Genomic DNA, 26277 nt, shown 5'->3' on the forward strand with positions numbered 1-26277 from the left:
ATATTGATCACATTTCCAGAAAGTTTTTCTTCTGTAGCCGCATCTTTTACGAACAAGTGACCTGAGTCAATTAATTTTCTTTTTCCTTTTTCACTGTACACGAATTCTAGTGACATTTTTACACAAAAATTAGCGAATCGTGATGCAAAAACTACTTCCTCATTTCTGACACACTTCACATACAGTATTTTATTATAGACTTTTACTTAACTTACTCAGACACGTCCGACGTCCGCGGTCCACCTTTGTATATATTTTCTATACCATACTAAGGGTATACAAATGATAGTATTAATAAGCATGGATGCTATACGTTGCCTATTGATATAACCTCCAATACAGTATACTTTGTATATTATACGTATATATTATATACGTTATATGTTATATACGATATATACGATGAATTTCACTCCATGGTGAATTTTACCCCACCACGATGAATTTTTCCACGATGAATTTTACCCCACGATGAATTTTACCCCACGATGAATTTTACCCCACGATGAATTTTCCCGCGATGAATTTTCCACGATAAATTTTCCCACGATGAATTTTCCACGATGAATTTTCTGTAAACCTTATATTCAATTACGCTGTTAACATTTTATAAGGTGGCTATGGTCTATAAGTTACTCGATAACTTCAAAATAGTCTTCTTAATTTTTTGCCAAAGGAAATAAAAATATATCGTATCGTATTGTGCCGTATTAATTGTGGTTGGCAGAGTAGCCGCTAGGTCATTTGGACGGTAGCGATATTTATTGGTGGTGGCGCTTCTTTTAAAGCTAAAATAAAACAGCTACCGCTACTTTTGAAACGAGCATTTTTTCTTATTGGATCGTGCATAATAATTAATAATCTTCCAAAAAAAGAAACCGAGATTAAATGGCAGTTTTGTTTCTATATCTGTTTATTGCTTTATTTTTGTTCTTTACTTTGCAACTTATATGTGGTTTGTTTTTAATTTTATTCCGTCGAAAATCCGTGGTTTCAACTCTAACGCGTGAATGTTTTATATGGTTGTAACACGTGTTAGTGTTGATAGGTGTTTAACCAATTCGGACGAATACAGGCTTAAAATGTTAAAAACTGCTTTTTTCAGTATAAAATATACAAATTTTAATTTAGAATATCAAAATCAATGTGATATTATTTTAAGAAACAGCGAACGTTTTAATAAAACGATACAACTTTTAACGCACTAACCATAAAATAGAAGATTTCAATCAAAATGGAAAATGTGAAAAATATTTTTACAACACTTTTGATATAATTGTTCGAAAAAGTAGCGGTAGCGATTTTGTTGCTATTTTTCATTTCAGCAGCGATGGTGGCGGTCTTTTTTATGGTAGCGTTAACAACCCTAGTTCTTAACACAACCAGCTAGAAAATTCATTTACTCACTCACCATCATCTACATCTAAACAGTCTAGAAAAGATTCATAATCATTATCATCATCTTTATTATTCTTACATCACCATCATTGCCATCACTATCATCATCATTTTAATGCATGCAACCAGAAAAACAGGAACGAGCTCTCATTAATGATGAATCAACCAACTGAACCACAACTCAACGAGTTCTTAATTTGAGGTTGGCATTCATTATTATTGTTACGGCGGTTGAAAAATAAATCTAACGCATTACACTCCATGCATGCTAAAGATCTGTGAGGTAACCAAATGCTGATGATGCAAGCATTACAAATGTAGCTGGAAGTATGCTCCATACATAGAGAGACGAATTGAAAACAAAACGTGAAGAAATATATGCACGTACAAACAACAACACATTCACGGCCAGAATGGACATCCAATTTTTGCTAACCTCTAAATTGTTCATCTCACTTAACTATAATTAAGCCTCTCTGCCCAAATGGTTATAACGGAGGTACCAGCCGCTTGTGTCAACTATTTACGGTACACTTACTTTATATTATAAATTTTTCAATTTTAAAAACTGAGAGAAATTTAGAAAATTTCGAGAAATTTTAAAAATTTCTCAATAAAAATTACCAGAAAAAATTAACATTAGCAAAATCAACAAAAACCATTTAAAATTACGATTCTAAGACACTTCAACATCACTGAAGGGGCTATATAATCTATTTTTTATCAAGAATTTATTATTATTTTCACAAGAATTATTTTTCTTTTTCGGTCTGTAATTGGAAAAATGTTTTTGATTTTATTAGTGATTTACAGTTAATCTAACCTTAACCAGTCAAGCTGAAAGTTATTTGTGATTACATGAATTCTCTAAAATAGTTATTTTAAAAAGATTTTTTTTTTAATTTAAAAACGTTCAGAGTTAAACATTGATAAAATTTAAAGAATTTAGTAAAAATAAAGTGAGAAATGAATAAAAATATACATTAAAATGTTATTAGTCTTATAAGAAATAGTAAAAAGCGAAAATGTGTGGCAAACGAATACACAAAATTTGTGAATCCACATTATCGGTCTTTGGTAAAGTTATGAAAGCAATTTTTACAAAGTGTTCCATGTTTGAGAATGAGATTCTTCCGTGCAAAACTCTCAAAATAAGAAAAAATATAAAAAAAGACGAGTGGGTAAGTTGGAAATTTTTGAAGAAAAAAAATAAGAAAAAAAAATTATCTAACGTAATCAAGTAGTAAATTCCTATGTGAAAAAAATTATTAAACAACCTTAACTCATTGATTCATTCATTGTTTCATTTATTTATTCATTCATTCATTCAATCAATCACTTCTTCCTATAGTGTGTTCATTCATATATTCATCCAATTGTTCATTTAATTACTATGTGTTAATTAATTCATCAATTAATAATTTGTTCATTCATTCATTCATTCTTTTGCTGATTCATCCAATCCCTTTTATAACTAAGGTGTTCATTCATTCATTCATTCATTCATTCATTCATTCATTCATTCATTCATTCATTCATTCATTCACACATTCACTTGATCATTTATTCATTTATTAGTCATTTAATCTTTGACTTAATTGTATTCATTCATTATTTATATAATAATAATAATCAATGAATCGATGATAATGATGATGATGACTACAATGAGGATGGTAATGATGACAATGACGATGATTACAATGATGACGACCAAAATAATGATGATCACATCAGATGGTTAAATGGCAAATAGAAATATAAGGTGGAATACGCTATCATAACAATTAATTGCTCCATTATTCTCACCATCCTCATCATCTTTCTCATAACCACTGAATAACATCTAATAAAAAAAATTATTATCACCATCATACTTCTACTTATCATCATCATCATCGTCTAACCTGCCATCATCATCATCATTCCAACCATCATCATTTTTATTCTCAACAACTTCAGCAACAGCATAACCATTATTATCACCATCATATCAACGTACTCCCCCACCACCACCACCACCATCACCACCACCATCACCAACTAACTGTATTGCCGATGTTCTGGAGACCAGTTTTCCCTTTGTTGATGTATTTTTTCTGCAACATTCAATGTATTAGTTGGGATGATGAAGATGATGACGCATTGGAGATGAAGCGAACATTATCGATATGATAATGTTGATGATAATGATGATGATAATGTTGAAACTAATAATAATATTGTTGATGATGATAATTTCTCATTTTTATTTTTTAAAGTTAAAAATCATTTGTTCCTGCACTTTCCTAAGTGAGTTTCTATTGTAAAAGATGCTGGAGTTGGCTGAGGAAAGCACAATAAAGCTCGCAGTCTATTCTATCAATCAATCAATCTTCGTTTAGCGTCCAGAGACCCAGTTCCCCGAGGGTAGGGCGTATTCTCACAGTCTATTTTGCCAGTGTCAAATTAGAACGTTGCACGTGTGTTTAGTGAGACTGAAATGAGGTCACAGATATTTGTTTCTCAACCCCAACCCACCAAAAACAGGTGTGGCTATCAGCATGGGGCATCAAAACCTTACTAAAAACTATCAACTATTAAATTATACTACTCATGAATTGACCAAACTCATTAACTGTTAAGCTTGACATTCATTACTTCAGGGGTCCAGAGCAGGATGAAATAATTGAGAACAACTGTCTCAGACCAAGAACAATTATTTAAATGCCTCACAAAAAATTTTTTGCAAAATAAAAAAAAATATAGACATTATTTATTCTTCTTATTACTTTATAAAATTTTAAGTGAAAACAATCAAACAAACTAACAGTGAAGTTGTTGGTGTTGTTGTTGGGTGACGCAGTGTTCGAGTTGGGAGGGGATGGGTCGGGACATTTGCTGTTGCTACTGTGGTCTGAATCATCTGCTGTTACATTGGTTGTCGTACATTTAAATTTGCTCTTCATGCGAGAGTTATGTAGTTGCTGTTGCGGCTGTGGTAGCTGCTGCTGCTGTTGTTGAAGGTTGCGCTTATTGAATTTATCAACAATCGAGAAGACATTGTTATCGGGTTTGTTGTTGCCTCCTCCATTGCTGATGATGTTGCTGTTGTACCTGGATGATGAGGAAGTTGATAGAAAGTTGTGGGTCCGTGTGATGGATGCTCGACGTTGAGGTTGCTGCTGCTGTTGCATGTGGAGACGATTTGCAAATGTTCCAGTGGCAGATTTGTAATCATTTGCTGCATTGTTGGCATAAGTGGTGTTTGCACTTGCTGGCATGTGTCTGCCAGGCAATGAGGATGATGCCAACATGTCCTGATGACTGGAGCTCTTTTTTAAGTTCTTCGGACTTGATATGTTCAGTTTTGAAAATAAATCAGTAGAGATATTATTGTCATCATCATCGGCGATGTTCTTATTTGCCCTGTAGTTGGTCTCTGGATTCCATCTGTAGTTAGGAGTTTGTATCATGAAAGATTCTGGCCGATAGGTTGGTTTTATAGGCACATCCCTATTTTGATATCCATCTTTGATTCCATCTCTCATTCGACACTTGAACAAACCATCTTGGTGGGTGTAGGAGGAAGGCAGGCCATTTTTCATGAGATTGGACGAATACGGCGACCTGTGAAGCAGTGAACCAGATGGACATGTGGAAAATTTGTTATTCATGACTGATCTGTTGTTGTTGATCAAAAGTGGAGATGACACAGCAGTCGATTTTTCTGTCACTCGTCTGTTGGATGGCACTGTCGGCATATATCGGTTTCCTGTGCCATACGATGACATGACACACTTCTCAATTCTTATTCTTTACTACAGTTGGTTAAATTTACATTCTATTAAAATTATCCTGTCAACAATTTTATATAATGAATAAAAATAATAATATTAAAGTAAAATTAATCAAATAATAATAATAACAAAGTAAATGTTATCAGCTGGTAGTCCAGATTGGAGCTGATTTTAATAGCAAGCCTTACTTGTTCCAAGAGATTAAAGCTTAGTAATAATAAAACAAAAATCAGTTTCAATGTTATTCTTAGCTGACAGGGTGAATTCAAATGCAGCTAGCAATTTCATAGGCAGTAGATACACATGATGACATATCTAGTCCAAAACAATGAAAGTTTACACACTTTAAACAATTACACCAGCCTGCAGATTAGCACATTAGCATATTCGTTATATAAATTTAAACTGAAATAATTCAATCTAGATAATAAAACTCACTAAACTGACCCACTCCAACTGTTAAAAAATTTCAAACTAAAAAGTGAACAGATGTTGTAAGAACATTCTATAAAAAAAAGCATAGAAAGTATCAACAACCATAGACATTCATCACAAAACAGCCCCCATCCGATCGAAGCTTGAAGAGCACCCTCAGTTCGAGATAGATGCAGACGGTAAACTTAGTGCTGCCATTTGCCATAGACTGTGCCTCCTTGAAAGCTGCCTCATTCATCCTTCATAGTAACACCGCCAAAGCCGCTTTGGAGTCTTATATAGTGCAAGTGCTGCTCAACGGATAGCCTCCACCAACCCGTAAAATAGATAAATCTGAAGAAAGTTTGCTCTGGGCAATCAGACGGACCCTTGCCCAGCTCCGCTCTGGCCACAACATCTTTCTCAGCAGCTACAAATCAAGAATCGACAGTGGGCTCAACAACATCTGTCCTTTCTGCCACCAACAACCAGACGATGTCCCTCATCTGTTCATCTGTTATGGAGGAACCCGGTGGAAGTGGGTGTCTAGGATGGGCAACAGCAACAGCCATAGTCATCATAACCAGACTTAGATCAGACAGATACATCAAACATCAATACAGGAGTTTTACATATAATGAATTGTGACCACAATCAAACAGTCAATACACTAGACTACAGACATTAGAATTAGTCTGAGAAGACATCATAGTTTCCCATTTTTTCCAGCTGCCTGGAATGATCTTTTATTTCACATAAATATAAATGCCCCATTTATATAAAATGCTTTAATTTCAAAACAGAAAAGATTAAAAATTTTATGAAGAATTATTGAATTGATTAGAAAGGCAAAATACAAAATAGCACTATATATAAATAAATAATTGACAAAACAAACAAGTCTTTTCAAGTAAAATTCTTTGTATTATTTATAAGTTAATAAGCAATAATTAAACTTGTGTAATGTAGCTATTTTGTGTGTACTTTAAAAAAAATTGTCCTTTTACAATCTACAATGTAGATTCTGATCTAAACTGTCCTAGTTTTTTAATTTCACTTTCTGGTCATCCTACCTCCACCATAACCACACCTCTGCCCTGATGACATTTTAATTAAATTACAAATAATACATACATCACTGTTTTATTTGGATTTTTAGGCTAAAAACCAAATAACTTCATGAATAAATAAATAACCATATAATAAATTATAATATAAAATATTGTACATGTCTCATTAAAATTTCCACAAATATTTCAGTCTAGCAAAACAAAAATTAAACTAAAGATGGAAAATTATGATATTTTAATTTAGAAGGCTATTAGTATTAAATGTTTCTTTAATTTAAAACTTTAAAAAAATTAAAGTTTTAATTAATCTTTATCTTAAATCAGTAACCTGTAACTTATTAAGTTACTAAAAAGTAAATAAAAGCTAAGCAGTTTTAGATGAAAAATTACTTTTTCATTATAAAAATTGTTCATTTATAATCAATTTTTGTTAATTAATTAATTAATTTATTTATTATTGTTGTAATCACAATAATAAATAAATAATTATATAACTTCTCTAAAATTAAAAATTTTATTTTATTTATTAAAATTAAAAATTAATTAAATTAAAATTAAATGAAATAAAATCATTAAAAGAAAATGAGCTTACACTCAATTAAATGAAACTCAATCCTAATCATAAAAATAAAATAAAATTTTGATTACATTTTTCCAAAATGAAACGCAATCGCCGAAAACATTTAATTAAATATTTTATATTTATTATTTATATGATGAAAATAAATAATAAACAACTGCCATCTTTCAAGGTCTGACACGTGACTGCATCGCTATTGGTGACTAAATGTGTAAATATTAATTTAATCTCATTTGTTATTTAATTTAAACATTTTTAAATTTTAATTTATGTATATATATATATATATATATATATATATATATATATCCAAGTCCAGATTGGAAGTGCAAGAGAACAAGATATGGAAATAGACGAGAAAAGATAGGGAAGATGGCAAGTGCAAGAGAACAAGATATGGAGAAATACGAGAAAAGATAGGAACACGAGCAACTAGACGATCTTCTGTTGTTCTCAATAATTCTACTTCTAACTCCTCTACTCATACTTTCGTGGTACCTCAGAATTCTATTCTTGGCCCTCTTCTATTTATACTCTATACTTCTGAACTACCTCGTATTATTAATAACTTTTCTTTCTCTAGTCAACTATATGCTGATGATTCTTACATTTATACTTCTTTTCCTCCAACTAATCTCAATAGTGTTCTTCATAATCTATCTCTGTCTTTCTTCAATTATCGCCTGGTCTGACTCTATGTGTCTTAAACTTAATCCTTTTAAGTTTGAATTAATTTGTTTTAATAAATCTAAACACTCTATTACTATTCCTCCTATTATCTTACCTGATTCTAAAACTCTTGATGTCTCTCATAAGTTTCGTAGTCTAGGTTTTATCTTTGATTCTACTATGTCTCTCTCTTCTCAGATTAATAGTGTTGCTAGAAGCACTTACTTCCATCTACGTAGAATAAAAAACTTGCCTTTTCTTGATGATCCTACTCTTCTCCTTCTTGTTACTTCGTTAGTCTTATCTAGGATTGATTATTGTAACTCGCTCTACTATGGTCTTCCTGACTCTATACTCTATCCTTTAAGTAAAGCTTTCAACTCTGCTGCTCGTCTAGTTGCTTGTGCCCCTTTCTTTTCTCATATATCTCCATATCTTGTTTTCTTGCACTGGCTACCTATAAAATATAGAATAATTTTTAAAAATTGCACGTTCATGTATAAGTCTCAATCTAAATTATTTCCTAAGTATTTATCAGATATATTAATTGAACCTAAACGCCCCGGTTTACAATCGTCTTCTTCTTCTCGCTTTTTCTTAACTCATGTTAAACACTCTTTTGCCAAATCTGCTTTTGCTTTTTCTGGTCCTTTTCTATGTAACTCTCTACCTACTTCTCTGACTACTTCTCCATCACTTGCAAAGTTCAGAGCGGATCTCAAGACCCATCTGTTTTTTAAAATTCATTGAGGAGCGCTGTTGAACATTGCGGAAATAGCGCTTTATAAGCTAATTGATTGATTGATTGATTGATTGATTGATTGATAGATTGATTGATAGATTGATTGATTGATTGATTGATTGATTGATTGATTGATTGATTGATTGATTGATTGATTGATTGATTGATTGATTGATTGATTGATTGATTGATTGATTGATTGATTGATTGATTGATTGATTGATTGATTGATTGATTGATTGATTGATTGATTGATTGATTGATTGATTGATTGATTGATTGATTGATTGATTGATTGATTGATTGATTGATTGATTGATTGATTGATTGATTGATTGATTGATTGATTGATTGATTGATTGATTGATTGATTGATTGATTGATTGATTGATTGATTGATTGATTGATTGATTGATTGATTGATTGATTGATTGATTGATTGATTGATTGATTGATTGATTGATTGATTGATTGATTGATTGATTGATTGATTGAGCAGCAGAGTTAAAAGCTTAACTTAAAGGATAAAGTGTAGAATCAGAAAGACCATAGTGGAGCGAGTTAAAATAATCAAGATAAAACTAATGAAGAAACAAGCAAGAGGAGTAGGATCGTTAAAAAAAGCAAAAGTTTTTTATTCTACGTAGATGGAAGTAACAATTCTCTCAACTGCTACAGCATAATCAGAATTGGCAAAAACGCCAACTTTGTCATTAGACACCGACCACTCATGTATAACATTATAGTTATGTTTGAAAATGCCAAGTTGGTATGCATGTTTGTAAAATAATTTTGTGGTCTGGTTTAAATTTTTACGTATATTACCATACCATCATAATAAAAAAAACTCAAGGATTATCTTCTATTCATAAAACTGAAAGGGTCAAAAAATAAAATTGTTCAATGTGAAAGGAATTTTCTTTAAATGTTTTGTGTATATTTTATTATGAAGCATCGTCTGTTATGTACTATTGTTGAGAAATTTGACCCAATAACAAACAATAGGGTGGAAAAAATTTCTTAATTATATTTAACGTGATGTCGCTTACCATCAGAGAATTAATTCATTTTCATTTGTATAGTATTATTCATTTCTTACGTTCATTAGGCACTGATTGTAATTAAAAAATAAATAGAAAGACAATAGTACTTATCAAATAAAAAAAAGGAATTCTCGTATGGTTTGGTAGAGTGGGAACCTGATTCAACGTTTACTTTTAGTTTGTTTTGTAAATTATTGCGCGCACGTTGGTTTGAACTTGTACACTGAGTGCGCGAATGTGAATGTCTGGCTGTACTTATTTGGTTTATGAAGAAAACCAAGTAAGTACTCACACAAAAATTACATTAATTAATCAATAAATTATTTGTTCAGTTAATTAATTAATTACATTTGTAAAAAGCTGTGGATTTATAAATTATAAATGTTTTGTTTTGATTTTTATTCAATAAAATTAAACATCTTGTACAGAAACATTCTTATTTTATCTTTATTGTTTTTTAATTAGTAAAGATGTTTGTTTAAAAATTACAGCTGAATAAATAATATACAATTTTTCCTTAATTTAGGTTGATATAGAAATATATGAAAATAAAATTGAAGAAATTAGCTCATAAATTTAAGAAAAAGGACTATGATCAATGTTAGCGTATCCATATAAACCCAATTACTACTTTCGCGGTGTATATAAAGAAGATAAAAATATTCAGAATCGTTCGTCCTACAGTGAATTGAAGTTATTTTGGATTCGTTGAAATATTCTTAAATTGAAATTAAGGAAAATTTCAGAAATTGAAATTATTAAAATTACCTAACTTTGAGAATAATTTGTGTTTTAGTCATCAATACGTTTGTGAATTAGCGTCTAGTGAATTGAAATCAAAATGATTGGGTTGAAATATAGTGTTGTTGATTTTAAAAAAATCAAGGACTTGTGCTCGACAGCTGCTGAACACCAACAACTAGACTATTCTTTTCAAGGCAGAATGAAGTTTGAAACGGATTTTTTTTTTCCTCAAATGGAAGCATCAGGTCAGAAAAGGTTATTAAACTTCTCTTCTTGTGTCGGATCTTTATCAGGCTGCCTAAATTCTTCACTTGAATCTGAAGAAGAAACCAGTCCAAGGAGTGTCACAGAATTTCCTGTGATAATTCGTCAGATGAAACCCATTTCTAAAAGTGAAAACAAATCAAAATCTTGTAAACGGTTAAAAATGCCTTCTATAGAAACTAAAGAAAATTGCGCAACATTAAAATTATCGGAAGAAGAGAAATTATTGTGGTCGAATAAAAAACGAAAACAGGACACCACAAACAACACAAAAGAATCAGCACAATCAGAAAAAATATTTCCCACACATGCAGAGATCATTTTAAAGGAAAGTATTTCAGCCAATACAGAAGCGATAAATTTGACCTCGGCACCAACTAAGGAAGAAAAATCATGTTTGCCTAATGATGAAAACCCGATTTTGCCAGAAACGGACAAGAAGCCATCAGACCGAAGATTTAGAAGAGTTTACAACGACCAAGAAACAGAAATACTTGAAAATGCTTTTCAAAATTCCAGTGGATATCCAGGAAAATCGACAATTCTACACATCTGCAAGGTTCTGGATGTAGATGAAGAAAGGATAAGAAATTGGTTTCAAAACAGACGAGCTAAATGTAAAAAACCCGCAAAAGCAGCTCCAAAATCTCCATTCAAATTGGTACCTATTGCACCGGCATCTATTGGAATAATGAACAACGTGAATTCTATTCAGAATCCTTATCTCCTGCAGATGCCAAGTTTCATGAATGGACCAACAGTTTTCAATTATGCTCCAAGTGCCTCCTAATATTTTTTTTATTGTATCTTTTTGATTTGAAATTTATTTGATTTCTTTTTATATTTTTCACTTATTAAAAAACAAATTAGAATATATCTGTACGAAATGTTTAAAAAAAAATAAAAAAAATGCATGACGATGTTGAATTAAGCCATTTAAAAACAGCCTACTACGAGGAAGTTTGTTGTTCTAGAAAGAGTACTGTAAGTACGTAAACATTTGTGTAGAAAAAGCGAGAGACTGGTTGCAGAACAGGAGAACGAAAACAAAAGCTTTTCTGAATTTTTGACTTCTAGTCTTTCTACTTTACATGCCGCGCCAAGTGTCAACTTGAATCAATACATGATACCAACAAATAACTGCTTCTACACGAACACGCCGAATTTCGTGCCGATGAGACTTTCTTTGTCTATAAATTTTTTACATTTATATGTTTATTTTTTTCCTGAAATATCTTAATATAACAATTAGTAATAATATGAAGCCTTAAACACTCGTACTTATTATAAAAAACTTAAAACATTTGACCTTTTTATTACTTTAGTTTTCTATAATTAACTAGCTTGAATTTTTTAACTATTATCGTTACAATGTTTATTTAACATCCAACATTTATAAAATATTAATATTAAAAATGTTTTAAAGACAAGTTTTGAGATTATACACTTAAATACTTTATAATGCAAAAAATAAAGCATGGCCAGTAATATTTGACATAAGACGGATAATAATTATTATTTTTTATTTCTTATCATATCATCTTTCTGCTAGCGTTTTTAGTAGCATATGGATCACAAGTAATCTAGTTATGTTTCTATTTGGTGTTTAGACATTTTCTGACAATGTGTGTGCTGTTCATAAAATAACTAATAACTTTTTTGAAGTACGTAGAAGCTGAAATCGCAAGGTGTACTGATATGCTTATATATTACGCATTATAACCACTGACGTCGGAAGCTTATTATATAAGTAATTATAGTTAGACTTCTTATGGTCTTGATTTTGATGCTTCAGTTAAATTATATTCAATACGAACTATTGTTAGAAGATGTTATATAATTGGAGGTAATTTCAGTTCAAACAAAGAATATAATAACTTTCAATTGGCAGCCGCCGGCCCACCGGGAATTTTCCGGCTGCCCAGTCCAAGCCTGAATGAAAACAATCTTTTGCCGCATTCACAGTCTGGATATAGACATTTTCATTCAACAGAGACAGCTCTGCTCAGGATGTTATCAACATTGTTTCATGCATCTGATATGAAGCAGGTGTCATTGATAGCATTATTTAATATGAGCGCAGCATTTGATTGCGTTGATCATTTAAGCAATCTTTTTTGTTGAATCAAATTTTATAATTTTGACTGTAGGGATTAATTTATTTTCAGAACTTTCGCATGTCGTGCGATATAATTTACTCCTAATTTTGAGCCAAAGTTCATTTACTTTAGTCAAAAAAATTTGAAAAATCAATAAATTTGAAACAGGGTCAGATTGGGGGTAGACAAGCTCGGGGTTTCAACAAAAATGTAGGGCCTACGCAAGAAAGACAGTTACATAGTTATATTTAGTTATCATTTTGCTGTAACTTTAAATAAATATATAAATATAAATAAATAATGGGCTTAAACGTAAATTATATATGCCCATATCAAAATAGCATGCAACAGGCAAAGGTCAATTACACTATTCCAAAGTTCAGAGGATTCAACAAAGCGCACAAACATCGTATATGAATACGTGCTAAAAGACGCATCACACACGAAGCATGTGATAGGTGGGGATCTTTTTGTCATATTCAAATCCGATTACTGCGATACAGCACCAAGCGACATTAACCATTAGACTATCACGCCGGCAAATAATGATTGACCAGTTTTCTCTTTTCTATAAACGCAGTTGAAAACACACACACACACACACACTTACATCTTGGATTGAAAGTCATTTTTTGAAAAAAACATTAAGATTTTGCCCAATTTTTTCACTCTCAAGTTGAACGCTGACCAGTATTGGTCTAATTCCATCACCAATATTAATTTCCTCACGAAATCTTCTAGGGTGTCTATCTTGAAAACATGTAAAATAGAACCAATTTAATAAGCTATCGTTATAATTCTTTGTATAATATGATTTTGGAAAAAATTGAAATAATTTTTTTATGGAAAGCATTTCATGGCAAAAATTAACACAAAATATACTTTTTGTTGAACAGAATGTAACTGAATAATTAACAGCAGCCAAATTGTTACAATTTATTATGGGTAAAAATTCCACAAATAACAAAATTAAAATAATTAATATAGGATAGCGTTGTAGATAAAAATAATAGAAAATTAAGCTTATTTTGACAGATATTTAGGCCATCAAGACACATTTTTTGTTCGTTATTAATTTTCAAATTCGCGGATTAATGACGTTAATTCAAACGTGTTTATGCGAATATTTATTACTGAATACAAGTTTGCAGTTATTATGTACAGATTTTTTATTACATTTTTTTCATTTTCACTAGGCAGCTTTGACAAACTGAAAACATTTAACAAATTGTTTTTCACCTATTTTTTTCAGTTAAAGTTTTGTGCCACAAAGTCCACACCACACGATAGATTTTGTAGTTCACGCAAGTACCATTTTATACGAACAAGGCGTATGACAGTCTTCAAGTTTCGAACAGACAGCGCACGAAACAGGTCACCGACCAATGACATTGTGAAACATGGCGCTCCAACCGTTGAGCTAACTTGCCAAATATAATAGAATAATAATATAAATATTCAAAAATGGGTTCACTGTCGCTTATTATACCTACATAAAAAATTTTCAAAGCGTATTGAAGTAATTTTTTTTTAATTAATTTTTTTACTTGTTTGTTTTAAATTGCCCAAAAGGCTGCAAAATTTGACACACACAGTAATTAAAACCAATTAAACCAGACAAAATAAGACGCTACTACCTAGCATGGACATTTAAATAATACACCAGGACGGACAAGCGTTTTAATTAGGTTATACATCTAGGCGGACGGTTAAACGATCGTATCCAGCACGCATGCTATCGAAATTGTAATAAAACACAACAATAAATTCAGTTGTTCAATTTTTTTTATTTTATTTTCTGTTTTTTTAACGTTAGATAAAGATTTAACAGTTTTTGCTTAAACAGTTAAAAAGGGATTTACACAAATATAATTGTAGATCAAGAGAATTATCAAAATAATTAGAAAAAAATAATAAAGAATCAAATTTTTCAAAATTCGTTCTTTCAACTATCTTTTGAAAAAAATACTTTGATTTTTTGCTTTTAAAATTTTTTAAACAATTTTTCAGATTTTTTCATCTCTTGAAAAATACTGAATATTCTTAAACATGTTATCCAGGCATATTCAGATGGAATAATTAATCCTCCTCTAATGACTTGATTCAAATATCTAAAATCTGAATTTAAGTAATTTTCTTTTTTTCAGAGATCAAATATTCTCTACATGACTGGCATTTTGTGGTGTTGCAGACAGAATGGATGATGGCGCCACAGATATAAGACAGTGTGGAGCATTCATTATCAGATATTTTACTGATTGTGATGCATTTAGATATATCATCAGCAACATCATTCAAATCATCATAACTTATTTCATTGTTTGAAATGATAAAGTTTTGAACTTCTTTTATCGAAAAATCTGAGTGTCTCAAAAGTTAAGTAGTTCTAATTTTTTTTTTTTCACTGTGAAATGCCTGCCTACAAGATATATAATAATTGCTGCCTGCCATTTGCCGCATCCATCCAAATCTAGATTCAATTGAATCAGATTGTATGTTACCAGTTAAAATATAATTGAAACTTAAGTCATCAATTAAATAATTAATTGATGCCACCATTGATTTTGCTGTTTGTTTTAAGGCCAGAAATATTTCAAAACTCAGACCTGGTCTTTTTGAAGACTGTCAAAATTCAATCATCTTGATAAAGGCGTCCAACATTTCTATTTTCCAATCTCCTGTTGAAGTTATTACATCCTTGGTACAATCTCTGATATGGAATCCTTTATTGGAATTTTTAACATTTAAATATTTATTTGACCTTGCTTCTTTCTTTCCGTGATTATAATCTATTGATTCATATGTAAATCTCTTGTTTGAAAATGCAGTGAGCAAACTTTTGAAAATTCGGTCGGTTCAAAATCTTGGCGAGGATTTGCTATCACCCATTTGCTGCAAAGCTCTGAATCATTTAAAGGATATCCAATCCATGCAAGCTGATTCCAGTATTCGTGGCCTCATCATAACCAGTTTTACATTTAAATATTGAGCATTTGTAAACCATATTTTAATTTTTTCTGCAATTAATAAAATAAGTTTAAATTTTTAGTTAATATAAAATTAGAAAAACATAATTGTTTAAACATTTAAGTCTTTCAAATTTAGATGTGCGATTAAATAAAAAATTAAATAAATTTATATTCTATTAATTGTAAACCTAACGCCTAACAACATAATTAAATTCTTAAAGTCTTAAATTCTTTAATTCTTAAAGTCAGTCAGTCAGTCAGTCAGTCAGTCAGTCAGTCAGTCAGTCAGTCAGTCAGTCAGTCAGTCAGTCAGTCAGTCAGTCAGTCAGTCAGTCAGTCAGTCAGTCAGTCAGTCAGTCAGTCAGTCAGTCAGTCAGTCAGTCAGTCAGTCAGTCAGTCAGTCAGTCAGTCAGTCAGTCAGTCAGTCAGTCAGTCAGTCAGTCAGTCAGTCAGTCAGTCAGTCAGTCAGTCAGTCAGTCAGTCAGTAGTCAGTCAGTCAGTCAGTCAGTCAGTCAGTCAGTCAGTCAGTCAGTCAGTCAGTCAGTCAGTCAGTCACGTCAGTCAGTCAGTCAGTCAGTCAGTCAGTCAGTCAGTCAGTCAGTCAGTCAGTCAGTCAGTCAATCAATCATGATTTTTTATTAAAATTTAAAACCAAAAATGTCATTTAACAGTATAAATGTTTACTCTGTCAAATTGTTAAAAATGCTATAAAATCCTCATCAGATAGAAACCAGCATGAACTTAAAGGCATCAACTACATGACAACAGTGGGATCATGTTTATGTATTCTGAAAATGAACGAACGGTATGATATAATATAACTACTGATCTGACTAGAGGATGTCTGGCTTTTGTTACTCATGGCAAGTTATTTTAACAATTATTTCGAAATTTTGATATAATTTTTCAATTTAATATTTTAGAAGTGAAGTAAAATCACAGAATTTTATTACTTTTATCAACAATCAATCATTCAATCAATCAATCAATCAACCAACCAACCAACCAACCATCCAACCAACGAACCAATCAACCAATTAGTTTCCGCGATGTTCAACAGTGCTCCTCAATAAATTTTGCAAACAGATCTTCTCTGAACTCTGTAAGTGATTGAGAATTAGTCAAAGAAGGAGGCAAAGCGTGCCAGAAAAAAAGGTCAGAAAAAGCAAATGCAGATTTAGCGAAATTGTGAATCAGTGAAAGAAAACTAAGACAAACGGCGCAACACGATGTCCAAGTTCAAATGTAATTAGAAGCCAGAAAATTCCAATGCGTGAATATGGTGAATTTTTGTAAGCAAAACATCTGATTTTGTGTGCTTCTATGGTTTGTACTTGTATTGAATCTACAACATACCCGTACTAAATATGTAAGAATTTTTGTTAACGCATAAAAAATTAAATTTATATATTATATATTTGTATCTAATTAACTAATTAATTTATTGATTTTCAACATTATAAAAAATTTTAGGCTACACCAAAATATGGTGATAAATAATAAGACGATGGAGATATGGTCAAATGGAATGCATATAAAATTTATTTTATTGTGAAAAAAATAATCAAATTTAAATATTTGTCTTAACTTTAACATGAATATAACACAGATAATCCGGATTGATTATTAACATTTTTCAACATTTTAAACGAGTTGCTTCAGTATATAAAATTATCGAAAGTTCTACAATTCCATCATCTTTAATACTCTCATTATAAAAAGATTCAAATCGCATATTCTTAATCACCCTACTCCTACAACTTGGACAACTCTCTTTTTCCAGCAACCAAATTTTTAAACACTTCTGATGAAACGAATGCTTACATCTCAGTTTGGAGACGAAAGACATCTCTAAAAATTTCTCCAGACATATTTGGCATTCCCCGCCTATAAATTTCTCTTTTAGGTAGGGCAGTTTGTAGGTGTGATTAAGTCTCAGCAACGAGAAATATGTGTCGTTATGCTTAAGGCTGCATATGAAGTTTATATCGTTGTAGATACAGTTGAAATTTGTTTTCTCATTTTCCCATGAAATGTATTTCGGAAGATTATCGTAGTATAATTTTTGAGCGTTTTCAATCAAATCGTACTTTTCCCCGATCGTTAGGGTTTGCAATGTCTCCAAACGTTTCAAATCATCAAAATGATCTTCATCAGACGTTAAAATATTCGCTAAGCATTCAATATCGTCTGAAGATAAGTTGTACTTTTCATTACTTTTGATCATGAAGTCTTTGTAAGCCGCTTGCTGTTTGGATAGTTCATTTTCTTTGAATATTCTCACACGTTCCTTAACTGTCGCTTTAACAAACGATTTTACGTTCAACATTATAGCGATTTCCATTTTAATGTTTAAATTTTCTGTTGACCAAAAAAGATACTGAAATGTGTGATTCGTTTCAAAGTATTTGTAAGGGTACTTATTGTACTTTGAATTGCTCATATTCACGTGAGAATTTACAATTGTTAATTAGGTTTAACAAAGGTTCTTGCAAAATATACAACCTTTATCTACTTATATTTTATAAAATATACAACCTTAATCTAGTGATACTGACTTTATTAAATGTTCTTTATGCATCATCCATTCTTTCATGTACAGTACAATGTTCGCTATGCTAAACACCAAAAAATTAATTACTGAATGTCCCAAAATTTAACCAAAATAAATTCATTTTAATAATGCTTTGTTATATTATTTGGTCAGGAAAGTTTTGATATAATGTTCTAGCAAATATTTTGAAATTAATTTATGGAAGGAAATATAATTTCTAAGAAGGTTTACCAGTGAAATTAAAAATGTAGTTTGTGTGAACCTGTATGCCAACCAGATAAAACGAAATATTTTTAAAAATGTCACAAAATATTTGTAAAATGTACGTAAACGTTTTGCACGCATCAAATGTAATGTACTAAAGAATACAAGTATACAGTTTTCTTTAGAATGGTTCTGATAAGCAGAAACACCGCACACACACACACACACACACACACACACACACACACACACACACACACACACACACACACACACACACACACACACGCACGCACGCACACACACAAATATACACACAAAAACACGCCCACACATCACACACACAAATACATATAAACAAACAAAAAAATATATACACATTCAACAATTAAATTGATAAATGACAATTGGATCAATTCTAGAAATTTATGCAACAATCTTCAAAACTCTCATCTCATCATGATTGAAAATCCTGTTGAGAATTACGTCACCACGCATGTGTACATGTACGCGAAGATTATTGACAACGTTACTGCTTTTCAGATAACGGCCTTGACTTTGTTTTCAAGTTTAAACAGATTTTTTCAAAAATTGCATTTTGATAGCAAGATGGTGAACTGATAAGGCGCCTTGTTTTGGCGCTATAGCAGTAATCTGCGTGATGCGTTGAAGAGCACTTGGTCGCTTTTGATTTCAAAATCATTCTACATCGTCAAAATCCAAGTTCTCAACTTTCATTCGTAATTAAGTATATTCGGCTACATGTTGTATGCTATTTATATGTATATGCATACATATATATACACGCAATCCAGAAAAACGTTTCACAAAAATCTATTACTCACAGAACTTTATTCACAAATATGAACAATTTATAAAATGAAACAAAATAAGTGATAAATTTTACTTGTTCTCAAAAATAACCGATCTAACCTTGAAAACTCCAAAGTTATTGACTGCTGGTTATCGGATATTCAATCTTTATATAGTAAATCCTTATCTTTGGGAACAACATTCAGGTTAACTCGTTAAAAATTGATAATTTTTTCATAATTTTTCTTCAAATTTTAAGAACCAAATTAAAATTGATTGACTCAAAACCTTTCGGTGAGACTGATGATGTTGTTGTTGAGCATAAGTTTGACACAGAGAATCAATGCACTTCATTTAAAACAAATTTTTCTTTAGTTAGCCAATCGCGAATAGTTGAAACCTCCACATCCTCCCTTTTCATTCACTTATTTTATTAAATATTTAAAAACTGAATTAACCTGACAATAAATCGAAACATAAAAGTTTCTAATATTTTGGCCGGCGAGTAAGCTTAGTAGGTAGAAGTTTTATAGTCATAGCGCGATTACCTGGTCGTATGTTTGTACGTCGTGCGGTGTGGGAGTGAATTTACAGCCTTTCTGGCTCGAACGTTTAACCGCAACAGTATGTAAAAACCATTCAGCACATGGCAAAGCTGCATAAAACATTTTTTTCAATTCATTTAAAATAACTGAAAAAGCAGGACAACAGACTACAGTAAATGAATTTTTCTTGGGACCCAACGTAATACTCCTGCCATCAACTGTCTGGCAGTTCTTATGAATTAGGGCAAGATTGATTACTAATGCAATTCGTTGTTCAACGCTTTGTGTGGAATTGGTCTTGGCTAATTGAGCAATTGATACAGCTATCAGAGAAATTTTGATTTTGAGAATTTGAATTCAATGATCTTTGATTTCGTTATTTTTGGAATACTATTTTATATTTTAAATTTCAATATGTCGACACATATTGAAATGTTACTTAATGGTTTTTTTTCACGTTTTTCAATTTTTTAATGCTAAATTTGTCTCCTGAATTTACTAAAGTTAATTTTTTCTTTTTTTAATATTTCTGATTTTTTTAAAAATAATTTTCAATATCCGACATTTTTCATAATTGCTTTCTGTCATCATCAACTTTTTCAATATGAAATATGTTATACATAATTGGTTTGATGCATATGCAACAGTAGTTGTTGCAGCAGCAGTAGTAATATTACAAATAACATTAATGTAAAGTATATTTTTTTATATTTTTTGAAAAGTTTCATTCATTTCTCAGTCTTTTAATGCATTGTGCCGTTTAATTCTTTTCATTTGAAAACATTTTGCACATATTGTGATACTCGTGATACTATCATTATATATATCCATCCATGGATACTATCGAGTTTCATTTAATTTTTTTATTGAATGTTTCAAGAATTAGCAATAATAAAAAAAAATAAAAATGATTTATAAGTTTTTATTGATGATAAAACAGTATAGAAAAAACACGAACATTTAATGTTTATTTACGTATATAAAAAATATTTATAAAACTGATTCAATTGATTTCTTGAACCAAACTAGTGCATAAAAAACGTTAAAGTTAGTGAAACTATCACAAAAACTATTAAATATGAATGTAAACGTTGACATATATGGATGGTTTTTAATTTTTTTTCCGTCACCCACCAAACTTATTTCAAATTGTAAATATTAATTACCTTCAAAACTAAAACTATATTTCATCATTTGTCATTTTTTCAACCGAATAAACCCAAACTGAAACATTCAAACCTTCAAATCAAGCTCGCACAGATAGGACTCTTCAACATTTTCAACTTCATCAAGCCAAGAAGCTGAACTGGCATCATAGAGGATACCGACCATCCCATTGGCATCAATCATTGGGCGTCCATTGGACCAAAATGGACTGCTCATGTTAATGAAACCTATTGTTTTGGAATTTATTGTTATCCTCGGTGTTACCATTTTTGACGAGTTACTTGTGAAATATAATTGTTATTAGTGCTACAGACACTTTTTAAAAGAAATATTAGAAACACTTTTACGCTGCAACATTTTTATTATTAAAAAATCAATCATCTAATTTTGAAATAATTTAAATAAAATAGGAGTTCATTTTTTTTCAAGTTGTTAAATTCTGCCATAATGATCAGTTTGCACTGGAATACAGTTCTCGAATGCCATTGATATCATCTTGATCAAAGACCACAGGGGTGTGTAGATTTTTTGAAGACTTATACATCACTGCAGCTTCTATGTCCGAATGGTTCATACCTAACGCGTGTCCGAATTCATGACAGGCTGTCCATGGCAAACTTTCACCTGAGTAAAATATTTTTGTTTTTCTATATTTTCTTGTTAATGTTACGAATGTTTTTACCTTTTTTTGTGAATGTAGCAATGAATTATTCCAGCCGCATTACTAATTTTTAAAACGTTTAAGTAGTGGAAAGCAAAAATGTTAACCGTTTACACTTTTATCACTCCAAAATTCATCGTCGTCGAAATGAATTTTTCCATCGGTAGGATAAAAACCATGTGCCAAAATGTTTTTTTGACCTTTAGGCTGGTTGAACGTAAAACCATCGCCATGATCACCACGAAGGAAAGCTATCTTCAAAGTTGCGTTATCGCTATCTGTCTTGTGAAAAGAGAGAATCCTTGAGGCACTCGCCCAGAGCTTGAATGTTGGAAAGGGATAAAACAAAACGATTTAAATATGTTGAATTGTGAAAAAAATTGTTTCCTGCTAACATTCCAGCATTCTGCAAATATTTTGTCGATGGAAGCATTCGTTAGATCGACCTGGTGCTGTGGGTAGTTGAAGATTTTGTAATCTAGACTCACGATCGGCCATTTAACTACAGTGTCAAAATTAAACGTTCCTAAACTAAGTTTGTTTTGGAATTCGCTTTTAATTTAGTGTAGTAAAATTTTAATCTATAATAATTATTATTATTATTACTAATAAGAAAATTTTTTAAAAGTTACTTACTAGGTTTACAATTACCATTAACTCTATTACAACCAAGTAAATATCTTTTCTTTATCTGGCTGCTATCAACAATACCATCTGGATGCGAGCACCACGGTTTTTTCAATTTCGAGCTAGGAATGCCTTTGAAATTTATTTTTAAACTCAGATGATTTTTAAACAATTACATTCCCCAGTTAGACAAAATAATGTGGAAGTAGTCAAACCAACCTGGCGTCGTTTTTACAGCATCACCGAAGCTGGTTCCTTCGCTTTTTGCACCGCCCTCCAGATAGCCAGGAGTCTTTAAAAATTTGAAAAATGAAGCGTTAGGAAAGTTTCGAAAAATACGAATTATTAAAATTCACAACATTCAACAATTATTTATAGAACTGCAGATTTTCAAAAAAGAAAAATACGAATATAACCGTGGTTTTCATGTTCAGATCAAAAGGAGTAACGGGAGTAGGACCGGCCAAGCAGCTCGTCACAACGTTGCTCAACAAAGTGATTAAAATCACTTTCTTTGATAACATTTTTCAGATTTTCAAACGGCAATATCTGAAAAGCTGAAATAAAATGCTATAAAGCAAAACACGTGGCCTATTTATAAGGAAAAGGTCATTCATTTATCAAACTTTTATTTCGTAAGTTTCATTTTATTTATTATTTAAATTAAACAGAGGCCAGGTGTTTATCTTTTGTAAGTTTTATTAATTATCAAAAAATACTTTTTAATTAATCATTCGTTCGCTAACTGATAAAAATCGATACTTTATTTGCAATGATTCACAAGTGTTCAGTTAAATTAATTATATTTTTAATTAAATTTTCAATAAAATTATTTTAATCTTTTACTTCTAATAAAATCTCTTTAGCTATAGATCTAACTTTTACTCGAGTCTAAAAAAATTAAAAATTTATAACTAATGTAGAAGAAAATTATTTTTTAAATTTATAAGATCTTAAATTACTTCAACAGTCGGCGATGGTCGTGGCGAAGTATCTAGGTATTAAATTAAATTATATCACGTTATATTATGTTATACGGTACTGTAGGGTACTATACTACACTATACTATATTACACTACATTACATTTCATTACATTATCTTTCATTACATTACATTATATTATAACATATTATATTATAGTAAATTATATTATTATATATATTCTATTAAATTATTATAATATAACATCATTCTGAAGCTATTAACATTTCGTACCGTGAACGTTGGGTCAAACTCATAAACATTTCAAATGTTAAAAAGTAAAAAAAAATTTATCAGCTAAATAATTTTATAATTTAAGACAAACTAGGGTAGGACATCCAACTAAAAAACGGAGCTCCATTAATGTACGATCGAACGCCAGCTAGCCAAGCATATCCCAAAACTGTGAATATTAAATATTAAAGTTATCTGCCAAGTTCAGCAATTTAATTGTATGTCTAGTTTATAACTTACAAGTCTTCTGATATCAATTTAATGATTAAAAAATAAAATTATTTCAAAAATTGAAAAAAAACTAGAGTAAATATATATAAGTAGAGGATATAATTTTCAACAGGATCATCAATGGCAACGAGATGAGAGTTGAAGAAAGCGTTGCATAGATCCGCAGAAGCGTTCTAAGTGTTTCCTGGTGGTTGAGAATTATAACAATTATTGTTCGCGGTGTCATGGTCCAATGGTTAAGGTCGCTTGGTGCTGTTTTGCAGTAACCGGGTTAGAATATGACAAAAAGATCCCCGCCTATCACATGCTTCGTGTGTGATGCGTCGTTTAGCACGTATTCATATACGATGTTTGTGCTCTTTGTTGAACCTCTGAACTTTGGAAGAGTGTAATTGACCTTTAACTATTGACCTGTTCTCCACTACGTCGTCAAATTTTGCTGGACAATCTTGTGAAATGTTGGAAAGAAAAACTGTTTATTTATTTCACAGCAATTAATTTACATTGAAATATAGATAAATTAATTTTTTTTTCTAGTTTTGTTTCAAAAATTTCAGTAAAAATGGAATTGTTTGTTTGTATGTTATCAACAATAGTGAACTACTCTTACAATTCGAATGTTGCTGGCGAGTTTACTTCCGTAATTTCCGGTGAGAAACTCAAGATTCTGTATTTTAAAATAAGTAACAACGTGATTCATAAGGCAATATCTAAAAAATTGAATAATTGTTCCAACATAAAAAACCTTTTAACCTTTCAAATGCATAATTGTGTTTAAACCTAGTAGTAAAATGTAACGTGGAAATAAATTCACCACATCCCCACTCCAGTTTTGACACACACAGCCAACATTTGTTGGAACCTAGCAGAACTGTTGGCTTCATAGCTTCTGGAGCCATCGAGACACCAGCATGCTTTCTTCTCTGTAGAAAACATTTTTTTTTTTTTCAAAGTAAATGAACGGTCTGGTTACTATCAACACACACATACACACACACACACACACACATATATATCTATATGCACATTCACTTCAACAAGCACGCACAAACACACACACAAACACACTAAAAATTCACACATTTTAGTTTACAAAAATTTATAGGCCTGAGTTAAGTTGAAAAATTCACGTTACAATTATTTAAGGTTTTACAAAAAAACTACTCTAATTATAAGACATTAGCAAATTTTGTTAACTTCTAGTGGAGAAATTTTAGGACTTAATGTATCTGATTGAAATTTCTGATTAACTTGACAATTTATCTGTTCGTTAATAAACCGATATGCTTCATGGTTCATTGCATTTGACGAACAAACTGCACTGACAGTCCGTGTGCTGTCAATACTAAAAGATGCGACACTCCGTGTAGTGTTGATTTTTTGGTCCTCAAAATTTATTTATCGGTTTTGCAGAAACATTTATTATTTGATTCAAAGAACATTGTAGAGTTCCCCACTCTTTAGATCAATTGGAATCATTAAAAAGAGGATGTTTGGACCAAGACTGTATATTGAATCAAACATCTTAAGAAGCTCTAGATAGAGTCAAGCTAGGGTTTTCAATTGTGTCAAGTAGAAGAGTGGGTTTCTTTTTCAATTTTTTAGTTTTCAAAACCCTTTACGAAACTTTCATTTTATTATTGCAATGTAACTACCTGTGTGTATCTTGATGAAAATATGAGATTGTTCAATTCTTGGGTAAATTTATTTTTAATTGATAGTATTGTAATGCTTTTCAAAGTTTTTTATCCTTCATGTGCACATCGTATAAAAAGTTTCAATTTTATTCTTGCCAATTTGTTATCCAAAAACTGCTGTTTTATTCAATAATTCCTTTGTATGCTTTTGTTAATAATATATAAAATATTTAACTAAAGTAGTTCACGGTACGTGTTATAAGATGTATAGCAAAATTTTTAGTATATTTGAATTTTATATCGTTCGTATGTTCACATTTTCTTTTAGTAATCCTTGCTTATTATCTATTTTCATTGTTTTGTAAAAAAAACGTTATAAATTTTTGAAATAAAATGTTTCAAATCTATAACCTCTTATTTTATTAAAATTTTGATGTAATCGATATAGACGTAAGTTTTGTAATAATGGAAGGAAATGACATGCAGACCATAAGACAGGACATGAAAATCTTTGAAACATAAATATAAAAAGATAATGACATATTTGTATTATAATCATATTAATTTGTGACTTTTTTTTAATTTCTAATCTGAAAAAATTAGTTTTATTAGCTAAATTGGTTAATAGATGATTCCCAAGCAGTCATTAGGAAACTTCCTCAAAATAAATGACTTTCGTAACCTGTTAAATGTAAAATTGATCCTAAAAGTTAAAGTCCTTAATTTTAAATACCACAAAATTATAACATAATATACTAAATAACATGAAAAAAAAGTATTTTGCTATATACGAAGAAATTTTCTTCCAAATTAACACAACCAAATTACCTCGTGAATGATTGTCGTGACG

The 26277-nt window shown here is 30.8% G+C and overlaps 5 protein-coding genes across 5 annotated transcripts in view; 1 reads left to right on the forward strand and 4 right to left on the reverse strand.

The window, feature by feature from the left end:
* HELRODRAFT_178465 (hypothetical protein) overlaps window positions 1–116 on the reverse strand; it is a gene marked incomplete at both ends in the record, with an annotated part of 5105 nt that extends 4989 nt beyond the window's left edge. Inside the window, one exon of the mRNA XM_009026561.1 lies at window positions 62–116. Within this exon, the coding sequence (XP_009024809.1) occupies window positions 62–116 (55 nt within the window). The remainder of the gene's footprint in view (window positions 1–61) is intronic.
* A 3318-nt stretch (window positions 117–3434) lies between these two features.
* Window positions 3435–5171, reverse strand: HELRODRAFT_178466 (hypothetical protein; the record flags this gene model as incomplete). The annotated part of the gene is made up of 2 exons (XM_009026562.1): window positions 3435–3497; window positions 4209–5171. 2 exons carry the CDS (start codon window positions 5169–5171, stop codon window positions 3435–3437), a joined length of 1026 nt encoding a protein of 341 aa, XP_009024810.1.
* Window positions 5172–10536: 5365 nt separating this feature from the next.
* On the forward strand, window positions 10537–11493 carry HELRODRAFT_178467 (hypothetical protein; the record flags this gene model as incomplete). Its single annotated transcript, XM_009026563.1, has 1 exon — window positions 10537–11493. The coding sequence occupies one exon, from the start codon at window positions 10537–10539 to the stop codon at window positions 11491–11493; it is 957 nt and encodes a 318-aa protein (XP_009024811.1).
* A 5914-nt stretch (window positions 11494–17407) lies between these two features.
* HELRODRAFT_178468 (hypothetical protein) lies at window positions 17408–18214 on the reverse strand (the record flags this gene model as incomplete). Its single annotated transcript, XM_009026564.1, has 1 exon — window positions 17408–18214. One exon carries the CDS (start codon window positions 18212–18214, stop codon window positions 17408–17410), a length of 807 nt encoding a protein of 268 aa, XP_009024812.1.
* A 3291-nt stretch (window positions 18215–21505) lies between these two features.
* Window positions 21506–22866, reverse strand: HELRODRAFT_178469 (hypothetical protein; the record flags this gene model as incomplete). The annotated part of the gene is made up of 6 exons (XM_009026565.1): window positions 21506–21678; window positions 21916–22036; window positions 22111–22217; window positions 22352–22474; window positions 22562–22634; window positions 22759–22866. The coding sequence occupies 6 exons, from the start codon at window positions 22864–22866 to the stop codon at window positions 21506–21508; spliced, it is 705 nt and encodes a 234-aa protein (XP_009024813.1).
* Between the last annotated feature and the right edge of the window lie 3411 nt (window positions 22867–26277).

This window comes from Helobdella robusta (assembly GCF_000326865.2).
Source record: "Helobdella robusta unplaced genomic scaffold HELROscaffold_48, whole genome shotgun sequence".
Taxonomy (NCBI): domain Eukaryota; kingdom Metazoa; phylum Annelida; class Clitellata; order Rhynchobdellida; family Glossiphoniidae; genus Helobdella; species Helobdella robusta.